General features: G+C 41.2%; 1 protein-coding gene across 6 annotated transcripts in view; it reads right to left on the bottom strand.

Annotated features, from left to right (window-relative positions):
- si:zfos-2326c3.2 (mitogen-activated protein kinase kinase kinase kinase 4) overlaps positions 1-12,751 on the bottom strand; it is a 322,043-nt gene that overhangs the window by 174,565 nt on the left and 134,727 nt on the right. For all 6 annotated transcript variants that reach the window (XM_059976720.1, XM_059976715.1, XM_059976716.1 and 3 more), the window contains exon 8: positions 1,962-2,016. In XM_059976720.1, the coding sequence (XP_059832703.1) occupies positions 1,962-2,016 (55 nt within the window). The remainder of the gene's footprint in view (positions 1-1,961; positions 2,017-12,751) is intronic.

Here is a 12,751-nt window from a genome sequence, read left to right as displayed (position 1 = left end):
CTAGCTGCTGCCAGAGGAAATTGCAGGAGTCTTGGGATCCACATTGCAAGGCTTAATCAGCAAGTCTGATGGCTCATTTTGGGGGACTTTGAGGTTCATGTTGCATGTGCTATTGGATTCCAGTTATGTTTGTTTTGCTGCTTTTGAGAAGTTTTATCAGGGCAATCAATGCATACCAGGCACTGAATTGAGCTAAACTGAATACTACTGTACAACTGGTTTGACATTTGATATTCCATGAGCTGTTCACTTGCTCTTCATCATTTGCACGATTTGATCTTTTTTTTTGCACGTCAGGGTTTGATGTTTGAGTGTGCCTCTTCAAGCTCCTTTGTTTCGTGGTTCCCTGTGGGAGGACGAATCTCAGAATCATATTCTGTATACTGTACATACTTTGATAATAAATGTACTTTGAATCTTTGAATTCAAAGATCCTGTTCAAAATCTTTGAACAACAGAATGGTTCAAGATTGCCGTGCATTCTGAAGTAGTGCAAAAAGAAATGACAATGTGAAAATGATGAAATAACAGACAGATAGAATTATTTGTTTGATAAAGTGGCAGCACCACTTAAAAGGGGATGTGAAATAAAGGTTGTGATGTGAAATTGCTTGAAATGAAGTAAGGAAACTTTGAAAAGGGCAGATAAAAACTACAGATATATTATCAATAAATCAAATACAGAACAATGGAAAAACTTTACTCAAGAGACTCAGACATCTCCAACATGGGCACACACCTCCACCCAATCAAGGACATTTTCAAAAGGCAGAGCCTCAAGAAAGCGTCATCATTCATTAAAGACTCTCACCACATGCCCTCTTCTCATTACAACTATCACAGAGGAGGAGCAGGAGCTTGAATACACACTCAAAGTTTTATGAACAACTTATTCCGTTACGCCTTCTGAATGGTGCATGTTCAGAGTAGCAGCGATTGAAGTTATCCACGTCAGTTCAGGAGCCTGATTTTGGTAGGGGAATAACAGAAGAGAAATAACATGCCAAATCTATGCAGGCTTCGAAGGAAGTAGAGACAGTGTCATGCCTTTTCTGTGATGATAATTATGTACTGGTCCCATTTCTGATCCTCTGAAATGAGTCACCCCTTTTTTTGCTTTCTCCCTACATACCAGAAAAATGGAGAGCAATGGGAATATGTTCCCAATGCAGGAATCTGATGGGACGAATGGCCTACTTTACCCTGTAAGTTTCATTACAGTGTGTGTTGAAAGAAGAAAGATCAGCTTTATTTGTCACACATACATCGAAAGATTGAAATATACAGGGAAATGAGTCACTTGCAGCAAATCAAATCAGCTAGGATTGTGCTGAGGAGAGCTCACAATGTGTTGTCACATTTCTGGTGCCAACACAGCATATCCAAAATCATTAACCCTAACCTGTACATTCTTGGAATGTAGTAGGAAAACAGAATAGCCAGAGGAAACTCCCGTGGTCATGGGGAGAATGTACAAGCGCCATATAGACAGCAGTAGGAATCAAACCCCGATCAGTGATTACTGGCATTGTACATTGTATAGCCATTCCACTAACTGCTACACTAATTCTTAAAAAAATATATACTTTATTCAAAAATAAAATTATGTACAATGAACCATTCAATGACTCTCAGTCCTTTACAAATGTTTCCGTTACAGTCTTTACATTCCCACACTTTTCGCCACCCAGGTGTCCCTCTGTTACTTCATATTTACATATACTTGTTCAGGGGTCCTACCCCTCAACTCCCATGGGAGAAGAACCCTAGACTGTGGTCCTTCCCCACCGGGCCCTTGCGGTGGCTGCACCAAGTTTGAGTGTGTCCCTCAGCACGTACTCCTGCAGCCAGGAATGTGCCAGTCGGCAGCATTCCCCCATGGCTGCTACACTAATGGGCCACCCACGTGACCCTTAAATTGCCTGGACGTGCTTCAGTGAACAATGAACAAGACTACTTACGAGGAGCTCCTTCCGCCATTTCAATTGCGGTGATTCCCAAAGACCACAGGTCACTCTGCGGGAAATGAAATAACATAATGAATGGGGAGTCAAACACCTTAATTACCAGCAAAATATCAGACAAACTGAGAATTTATTACAAATCGACTATCGCCTCTCACCCTTGATTATGTAAGCAGTCCAATATGTGGACACCAAGGTGTCAGTAAAGCTTTGCTGTTTATAAAACCATAGATATAGCAGCAGAATTAGGCCATTCAGCCTATCGAGTCTGCTCTGCCATTCTATCATGGCTGATTTATTATCCCTCTCAGCCCCATTATCTTGCCTTCTCCCTTTAACCTTTGACACCTTTACTAATCAGAGCTTATCAACCTCCGCTTTAACTATACCCAATGACTTGGTCTCCACAGCTGTCTGTGGCAATGAGTTCCACAGATTCGCCACCTTCTGGCTGAAGAAATTCCTCCTCATCTCTGTTCTAAAAGGACATCCTTCTATTCAGAGCCAGAGCCCTCTAATTCTAGATTCCTCCACTAGAACATCCTCTCCATATCCACCCTATCCAAGCCTTTCAATATTTGATAAGTTTAATGAGACCACCCTTGTTCTTCTAAACTCTGGTGAGTACAGGCCCAGAGCCATCAAATGCTCATCAAATGTTAACCCTTTCAACCCTGGGATCATTCACATGAACTTTCTCTGAACCCTCCCCAATGCTACAACATCTTTTTAGCGTATTGTATGAAGATATAGCACGGAATAGGCCCTACTGGCATTTCAAGTCACGCCAGCCAGCAAACCCCCAATTTAATCCTAGCCCCATCATGGATCAATTTACAATAACCAATTAACCTACTAACCGGTACATCTTTGGAATGTGGGAGGACCTGGGGGAAAACCACATGGTCACAGTGAGAACGTACAAACTCTTTCTGACCCATTCACTGTAAACTGTTGTGCATCAAAACCCGAGGAGATCAGCAGTTTTTGAAATGCTCAAACCACCCTGCCTGGCACTTAGATCATATTTCTTCCCCATTTTGATGTTTGTTCTGAACAGCGACTTGAACTTCTTCACCATGTCTGCACGCACTTATTGAGTTGCTGTCACATGGTTGCCTGGTTAGATATTTACATTATTGAGCAGGTGTACAGGTGTACCTAATAAAGTGGCTACTAAGTGTAGAAACCACGTTCCTTTTATATAAAATCTGATTCCCTGTATTCCCACATTTCAAAAGTGCTGCCAGAGAAAGGTGTTTATGTGTGACAGTTTCTTTCTCTCTCTTGCTTGCTGCTCCCAAAGGAAAGTCCCTGTGTTCTTTCAGAGGATGGTACCCAAGTTCTGGGTCTGCGGTTTGTGGATTGGACTGCAGTTTTAGACCCTCTCGAGTTCGTGTATTTATATTCTGCGTTTTTGCTCATTCTTTCTTGTTGTCGTTTGTACAATTAAGTTGTTTTCGCACCTAGGGAGGTGTTGATTTTTTTCTTTGAACTGGTTCCATGGCTGTCTGGAGAAGATGAATCTCTGAGTTGTGTACTGCATATATACTTCAATAATAAATGCACTTTCAGCTTTGTGACTGTTTGTCACAATTTACGTATCGTTTTTCTTAAATTCTATAGCATTTTTTATTTTTCCTGTAAACGCCTGCAAGAGGATGAATTGTGGTAGTATATGGTAACAGTTATGTACTTTGATAATAAATTTACTTTTAAGTATTTTTCTTGTAAGTAAATTGCATACTTGCCCGAAAGGTTGATGGAAGCAGATAAATTATTTATTTTCAAAAGCTTGGATATATTCTCATAATGGACTAGAGGAAAAGAAGACAAGAAATGGGGCTAATTGGATCTGCCTTTCAAAGCGTCACTGCAGGTAGGTGAGTAGAATAGCCTCCCTGTTTGTTGTTTTGAAGTTTTCCTGCTCTTTATTTACAGGCAATCATTCCCCAACGTCAGAGGCAGTCATGATTGCAAGTTATGATAAAAAAAAATTTCGGTAACAATTTAAATAATGCAAAATTGTTGTTACTTGATTACAAGAAAATGTGTCTGTCTGCCAGACTGATTTCATCTTAAAATCAAACCACAAGGATGTAGCGGCCTAAAGACAGTTGGTAAACAAGTTTCATTCTTACATCTAACTTCCTAATGTTCAAGATGCCGTTAATTTGTGGTAGCTCTTGAGTATCAAAATAACTTGCCGTCAAAATACTGAAAAAGAATACATATATTGGTAATACACTTTACAGTGTGTGCTAGATGGGGGAAAAGAACAGAAGTAATGTTTCAGACTAATGAGCTTTCATTGGGTCCACATGAACATAAGACATAGGAGCAGAATTAGGTCTATCAGCCCGTTGTGCCTGCTCCATCATTTGATCATGGCTGATTTATTTTCCCTCTCAACCCCATTCTCCTGGATTTTCCCTGTAACCTTTGGCACCCTTACTAACCAAGTGCCTGCCAATCTCTGCTTTAAATGTCTAGATATCCACAGCCATCTGTGGCAATGAACTCCACAGATTCACCACCCTTTGAATAAAGAAATTTCTCTTCATTTCTGTTCTTCTTCTGAGGCTGTGTCCTCTGGTCCTAGACTCTCCATCTATAGGAAACATCATTTCTACATCCACTCTATCAAGGGCTTTCAATATTTGGGATGTTTCACTGAGATTCTTGGTTCTGAGCAAATAGAACAGAATGATTGTGTTTGTTGCAGTGATTGTGTCAGAGAATTCTGAAAGGTAATTTATTGAGAGTGGCAGGACCAAGTAACAAAATGCCTCGTATGTACTATACTATGTACTGGAAGTACAAAAGGGTAAAGTGTAAACATTCTCAGAATCATAGAACATTACAGCACAGAAACAGGGTCCTTCTTTTGGCCCTTCTTGGCAATGCCGAACCATTTTTCTGCCTAGTCCCACTGACCTGCACCTGGACCATTTTCCTCCATACACCTCTCATACATGCGCCTGTCCAAGTTTTTAAAAGTAAGCCCACATTTACCACTTCATCTGGCAGTTCATTCTATACTCCCAGCACTCTCTGTGTGAAGAAGCCCCCCCGCCAATGTTCTCTATAAACTTTTCCCCCTTCACACTTAACCCATGTCCTCTGGTCTTTTTTCTCCCCTAGCCTCAGTGGAAAAAGCCTGCTTGCATTCACTCTATCTATACCCATCATAATTTTATATATCTCTATCATCTCCCCTCATTCTTCTATGCTCCAAGGAATGAAGTCCTAACCTATTCAACCTTTCTTTGTAACTCAGTTTCTCAAGTCCTGGCAACATCCTTGTAAACCTTCTCTGTACTCTTTCAACCTTATTAATATCCTTCCTGTAATTCAGTGACCAAAACTGTACACAATACTCCAAATTTGGCCTCACCAATGCCTTATACAACCTCACCACAACATTCCAACTCTTATACTCAATACTTTGATTTATAAAGGCCAATGTACCAAAAGCTCTCTTTACAACCCTATCTACCTGTGAAGCCACTTTTAGGGAATGTTTTCTTTGTATTCCCAGATCCCTCTGTTCTACTGCACTCCTCAATGACCTACCATTTACTATGTATGTTCTACCTTGGTTTGTCCTTCCAAAGTGGAATACCTCACACTTGTCTGTATTAAACTCCATCTACCATTTTTCAGCCCATTTTTCCAGCTGGTTCAAATCACCCTGCAAGCTTTGAAAACCTTCCTCATTGTCCACTACACCTCCAACTTTGTATCATCAGCAAATTTGCTGATCCAATTTGCCACATTACCATCCAGATAATTGATATAGATGAGAAATAACAATGGACCCAGCACTGATCCCTGTGGCACACAGCTAGTCACAGGCCTCCACTCAGAGTAGCAATCCTCCACTACCACTCTGACTTCTCCCGTTGAGCCAATGTCAAATCCAATTTACTACCTCACCATGTATACCTAGCGACTGAATCTTCCTAACTAACCTCACATGCGGGACCTTGTCATAGGCCTTACTGAAGTCCAGGTATACAACATCCACTGCCTTCCCTTCATCCACTTTCTTGTAACCTCCTTGAAGAACTCTAATAGGTTTGCTAAACATGACCTACCATGCACAAAACCGTGTTGACTCTCCCTAATAAGTCCCTGTCTATCCAAGTACTTGTAGATCCTATCTCTTAGTACTTCTTCCAATAATTTACTACCGATGTCAAACTTCCCGGCCTATAATTTCTGGGATTACTTTTAGAGCCTTTTTTAAGATTCTCAAATTTTGAAAACTAAACTGTACTTTCAAAATTCAAAGTCACCTTATACTATTCATTTTCTTGTAAGTATTCACAGTAAATGCAAAGAAACACAATAGAATCAATGAGACATTGCACTCAACAAAGTGGACACATAACAAGATGGGCATACAACCAAAGTGCAAAAGACAACAAACTGTGCAAATACAGAAAGAAAAAAATAAACAATGAATATCAAGAACGTGTGATGAAAAGACCTTGAAAATAAGTCCATAGGTTGTGGGATCTGTTCAGTGTTGGGGTCAGTGACGTTGAGTGAAGTTATCCCCTCTGGTTTAAGATGATGGTTGAAATACAATAACTGTTCCTGAACCTGGTAGTGCAGGGCCCGAGACTCCTGTCCCTCCTTTCTGATGGCAGCAGTGAGAAGAGAGCATATCACGGGTGTTGGGATGTCCTTCATGAAGGATATGCTTTACTGCAACAGTAGTCCTTGTAGATGTGTTTAATGGAGGGAAAGGTTTAATGCCCTTAATGTGCAGTATCTACTGCTTTATGTAGGCTGTGATGCAACCAGTCAGCAGATAATAATATAAGAAAAAATGAGAATGTTTTGGCACTACATGAGGGGCCGTTCTGGGCTAAAATGGTACAACGGATTGTGAATCTTTGGGATTATCTCTGTCTTCTTCGGCAATCTCTCAGGGTGAAGGGTGTGGTGTATATAGTATTTCAGTAATCTTTGAGTAATTTTGTAAATACCTGTATATTGTTTGATTGAGCACGTTTTTTTTCACATAATTCATTATAGATGATAGAACCATAGAACCATAGAACGCTACAGCACAGTACAGGCCCTTCAGCCCTCCATGTTGTGCCAACCCATATAATCCTTAAAAAAAGTACTAAACCTACACTGCCCCATAACCCTCTATTTTTCTTTCATCCATGTGCCTGTCCAAGAGGCTCTTAAATACCCCTAATGTTTTAGCCTCCACCACCATCCCTGGCAAGTCATTCCAGGCCCTCACAACCCTCTGTGTAAAAAACTTACCCCTGATGTCTCCCCTAAACTTCTCTCCCTTAACTTTGTACATATGCCCTCTGGTGTTTGCTATTGGTGCCCTGGGAAACAGGTACTGACTATCCACCCTATCTATGCCTCTCATAATCTTGTAGACCTCTATCAGGTCCCCTCTCATTCTTGTATACACGTAAGAACTCCAAGAATGGCATACGTAAGATTCAGAATCAGGTTTATCACCAGCATGTGTCACGAAATTACATAATATAGAAGAAATAAAATAACAATAATAATAAATAAGTAAATCAATCATAGTAAAAGTATATTGAATAGATAAAAATTGTGCAAAAATAATATATATTAAAAAAGTGAGGTAGTCTTCACAGGTTCAATGTCCATTTAGGGATTGGATGGCAGAGGGGAAGAAGCTGTTCCTGAATCGCTGAGTGTGTGCCTTCAGGCTTCTGTACCCCCTACCTGATGGTAACAGTGAGAAAAAGGCAAGCCCTGCGTGCTGGAGGTCCTTAATAATGGACGCTGCCTTTCTGAGACACTGCTCCTTGAAGATGTCCTGCGTACTTTGTAGGCTAGTACCCAAGATGGAGCCAACTAAATTTACGGCTCTCTGCAGCTCCTTTCAGTCCTGTGCAGTAACCCCCCACAACCCCATCCCAGACAGTGATACAACCTGTCAGAATGCTCTCCATGGTACATCTATGGAAGTTTTTGAGTGTTATTTTGTTGACATATCAAATCTCTTTAAACTCCTCATGAAGTATAGTCACTGTATTGCCTTCTTTATAACTGCATCGATATGTTGGGACCAGGTTGGGTCCTTAGAGATCTTGACACCCAGGAACTTGAAGCTGCTCAGTCTCTCCACTTCTGATCCCTCTATGAGGATTGGTATGAGTTCCTTCATCTTACCCTTCCTGAAGTCCACAATCAGCTCTTTCGTCTTACTGACGTTGAGTGCCAGGTTGTTGCTGCGGCACCATTCCACTAGTTGGCATATCTCACTCCTGTACACACTCTCATCTACCAACAGCGGTTGTATCATCAGCAAATTTATAGATGGTATTTCAGCTATGCCTAGCCACACAGTCATGTGTATATAGAGAGTAGAGTAGTGGGCTAAGCACACACGCCTGAGGTGCACCAGTGTTGATTGTCAGCGAGGAGGATACGTTATCACCAATCCGCACCAATTGCGGATTTCTGGATAGAAAGTCAAGGATCCAATTGCAGAGGAAGGTACAGAGGCCCAGGTTCTGCAACTTCTCAGTCAGGATTGTGTGAATGATGGTATTAAATGCTACGCTATAGTTGATGAAGAGCATCCTGACATAGGTGTTTGTGTTGTCCAGGTGGTCTAAAGCCATGTGAAGAGCCATTGAGATTGTATCTGCCATTGACCTATTGTGGCGATAGGCAAATTGCAATGGGCCCAGGTCCTTGCTGAGGCAGAAGTTCAGTCTAGTCATGACCAACCTCTCAAAGCATTTTGTCACTGTCGATGTAAGTGCTACCAGGCGATAGTCATTAAGGCAGCTCATATTATTCTTCCTAGCCAGTGACATAATTGCTGCATTTTAGAAGCAAGTGGGAACTTCCACCCGTGGCAGTGAGAGGTTGAAAATGTCCTTGAATACTCCCGTTAGTTGGTTGACACAGGTTTCCAGAGCCTTACCAGGTTCAATCAGGACCATCCACCGTGCGAGGGTTCACTCTCTTTAAAGACAGCCTAACATTGGCCTCTGAGACAGAGATCATAGGGTCACCAGGATCTTCACAGCTGTAGTTATATTCTCCCTTTCAAAGCGGGATAGAAAGTGTTGAGTTCATTTGGTAATGAAGCATCGCTGCCATTTGTGCTATTGGATCTCGCTTTGTAGGAAGCGAACTTTAGTCACTACGGCACCATGGCATATATAAGTGATGATTGCCTCACTAAAAGTAAATCTAACTACACCAGATCCCCAGGCTCATGTTTTTATTCTTTGATTGTTTTCTGGAGCTACAAAATATAACATCGGGTGAGTTGTTTCTGCTCTGCTTCTGTGGGTCCCGAGTTAGCTGATGAGAGCAGGGTATGAACTGAAAGTTCAGGGTAATTTTATTATCAAAATGTATACATTGTATACAGCTTGAGATTTGTCTCCTTACAGGCAGCCACAGAACAAAGAAACATAATCAAACTCATTCAAAGAAAAAGCCCTAACAATGGAAAATAAGAACAGCTGTGCAAACAATTAAAAATAAACCAATATCATTAATCATGGGGTCCCCAAAAGCGAATCTTCAGTGTGGTGCTGATGGCCGCAAGCCAAAGCTGCAGAGTTAGTTCAGCACTGAAGTGCCCTGATGAAATCATACAAATAATCAAAAAAAAAAGTAAATGAAAAACATAAGGAACATGAACTGCAGAGTCTACAAAGCGAATCCACAACCGTGGAGCACGTTCAATGCTGAGGCAAGCCCGTCCAGATGTCTGATGGTTGCCAGGCAGCAACTGTTCCTGAACCTATCGGCATAAGATCCAAGGCTCCCGTACCTTCTGGCCACTGGCAACAGTGAGTGAGTCCAGTCAAACACACTGAACACATATCCATTTTCCACTCTGGTCATCAACAATTTTTATCTTGCTTACTGCTTTCATTGACACCAGGAAATCCAACAACAGGTTTATATTCCGTCATTATGAATCGACATAGAATCTCATCCACACAGAATCCCCCAGGAGACTGCAGAGGCGCCAAGTTGTTCAGACAGCCCAGAGCTACATTCTTAAAAGAGAAGTTACAGGCTGCAGTCAATTGCATTTCAGAAGAAGGAGTAGTAGTATATTTAGAAGAAGAGTATCTAGTAGTTTTGTAAGCTGTCTGCAAGATGTTGCCATCGGTCACTAGTGCCATATTGCTGGAACTGCGGCTCTGGTTTTAAGATGCATGTAACCCACCTTTTTGAAGTTTGGTCCTGGTGTTCTCTGTAAGGAGACTACGTCCTCCCTGTGGAATGCGTGGGTTTCCTTCAAGTGCTCCAGTTTCCACCCATGGTCTACGGACGTACCGGGTAGGTTAATTGGTCATTGTAAATTGTCCTGTGATTAGGTTAGCATTAAACCGGGGTTGTTGGTGATGCAGCTCAAAGGACTGGAAGGTCCTATTCTGCGCTGTATTTCTAAGTAAATAAGAAAATAATAAGTAAAGTTGCTTAAGCAACACACTCAAAATGCTGGTGGAACTCAGCGGGTCAGGCAGCATCTATAGGAAGAAGTATAGTTGACATTTCAGGCCGAGACCCTTCGGCAGGCCTAAACGAAAGAAAAGATCATAAGAGATTTGAAAGTGGGAGAGGAAGGGGGAGATCCAAAATGATAGGAGAAGACAGGAAGGGGAGGGATGAAGCTAAGAGCTGGAAAGTTGATTGGCAAAATTGCTTGCACTCATAACAATATCTACAGTTCATACAAGTAGTTGACAAATAACCTCCTGTGATGAAGTCATGGTTTTGCCTGACAAAATGTTACATATTTATGATTTTCATCCTATTGGATATTCTCCATCATGAAGTGACTTCTTTTTGCACCCAACACCTTGCACCAACACAGCACGGAGATGGGTTTATGATTTAAAATGGATACCCTGCCTATAATGTTGAGGAAGAGCTTGTCATGTGTGGCATCTAGAAATACCATTTGACCTACTGCAGTTTCCCCCTCTTCAATGGAAGCTGCAGATTAAAGAGCTGTTCCCAAAATATGTTAAGCAGTTAGTCAAAAGTCATTCGAGGATCAGGGAAAGTGAGCAATGGAAGAAAAATCTCCCATTTTTCATGTTCTTTTTTTCTACAGAATTATCCATTGTAATGATTGTAAATGGAACAGGCACAATTTCCATTTAAGAAAGGCCATCTATTCACTGGAAGACCACCATTACCTGAATGTAAATTTCCCAATCCATAACCATTTCACAGTTTAGCATCCACTTTAATAGAATTGCACCAGAAAAATTGTAAATTCTGGAAGAAATATGTAGGTGAACAGCTCACAATAATATATTTTGGGGCCAGTCATAACCAAGCTTTCCCTGAAATCATTTTTTTCTCCTAGATCTAATCAAAGAGTTCATCTATGAACCTCAATCTATTCTCTTTATGACAGTGTATAAAATCAGACTTTGCTCTAAAGCAATTATCCCACGAAGTATCCATATTTTAGCTTGTGCTTCTCTCATCAGAGATACCTTTGTCAGTCTCTGAATGTCCATCTGCATCGCAGATGAATTCCATTTTATTATTTATCTTCCTGAAGTAGAGTTTTGTGAATCTGAGGCTGTTAATTTGATCCACAAAGCACAAAATTCTCTTCTCAGAATTGCCAAGTTATGACAGCAGTAACTATCTTCACATACAGCATTATTCTGTCAGCCTCTTGCACACAAAAGTCCCAGGGTAATAGTCTGAAGGTAAGAATGCTCTGGTCAATACTTACCTCTCAAACATGATAAAAGAAAACAGATTATCTGGTCTTTATCACATTACTGTTGTGGAGTTTGCTGTGTGAATTGCCTGTCACATTACAATAGTGGCAAAATGTCAAAGAATAATTAATCGAGTTCATGGGACATCTGAGGTTTTAAAGGCACCATGTAAACACACAATCTTACTTCATTTGTCCTTATTGCACCAGTGTTGAGGTTACAGTGACACAGCTAATTAGAGCTGCTGCAAAACAGTCCTAGAAACCAGACTTTGATCCTTCTAGCTGATGCTGCATATGCAGAGGTTGTACATCCTCTCTCTGTGAGAATGTGGGTTTCTCTTAGGTGCTCAGATCTCCACCCCCATGCTAAAGATGAGGTAGGTTAATTTGGGTGACTTTATAGCAGGGAATAAAATCAACCCAACATAGTTGAGGTAAATGCTGCTTTTTGAGTTATTTATAAATAGCTTGGGCAAGGAAATGCAAAGATGGGTTGGTAAGTTTGCAGATGGCACAAAGGTTAGTGGCGCTGTGGATAACTTGGAAGGTAGTCATGGATTACAAGAAGACACAGAGGCATAAAATAGTACAGTACAGAAACAGGCCACTTGACCCATCTAGTCTGTGCCAAACCATTTAAATTGCCTGCTCCCACATTGATAGGATGCAGAGCTGGGCATTTGAAGTCATTCTAGTGAAGTGTGAAGTGATACATTTTGGAATGTCAGACTTGAAGGCAGAAACAGAAGGATCTTGAGATTCACCAGTCCGTAGGTCTGTTAAAGTTGCCGCTCAGGTTAAGGAGGCGTGTGGTGTGTTGGCCTTCGTTAGTCAGGTGAATGAGTTCAAGAGCCATGAGGTAATGCTGCAGCTCTATAAAGCCCTGGTTAGACCCAACTTTGAGTATTGTGTTCAGTTCTGGTCAACTCGTTAACGGAAAGGTGTGGAAGCTTTACAGTGGGTCTTGGAGCAGAGAGTCTGTCTCATGAGGAAAGGTTGAGCAAGCTGGGGCAAAAGAGGATCAGTAGTGACCTGATAGAGA

This window comes from Hypanus sabinus, chromosome 8 (assembly GCF_030144855.1).
Source record: "Hypanus sabinus isolate sHypSab1 chromosome 8, sHypSab1.hap1, whole genome shotgun sequence".
In the NCBI taxonomy this organism is placed as follows: Eukaryota; Metazoa; Chordata; class Chondrichthyes; order Myliobatiformes; family Dasyatidae; genus Hypanus; species Hypanus sabinus.
The sequence above is the reverse complement of the archived record's forward strand: the minus strand, read 5'-3'. Positions and strand labels throughout refer to the sequence as shown.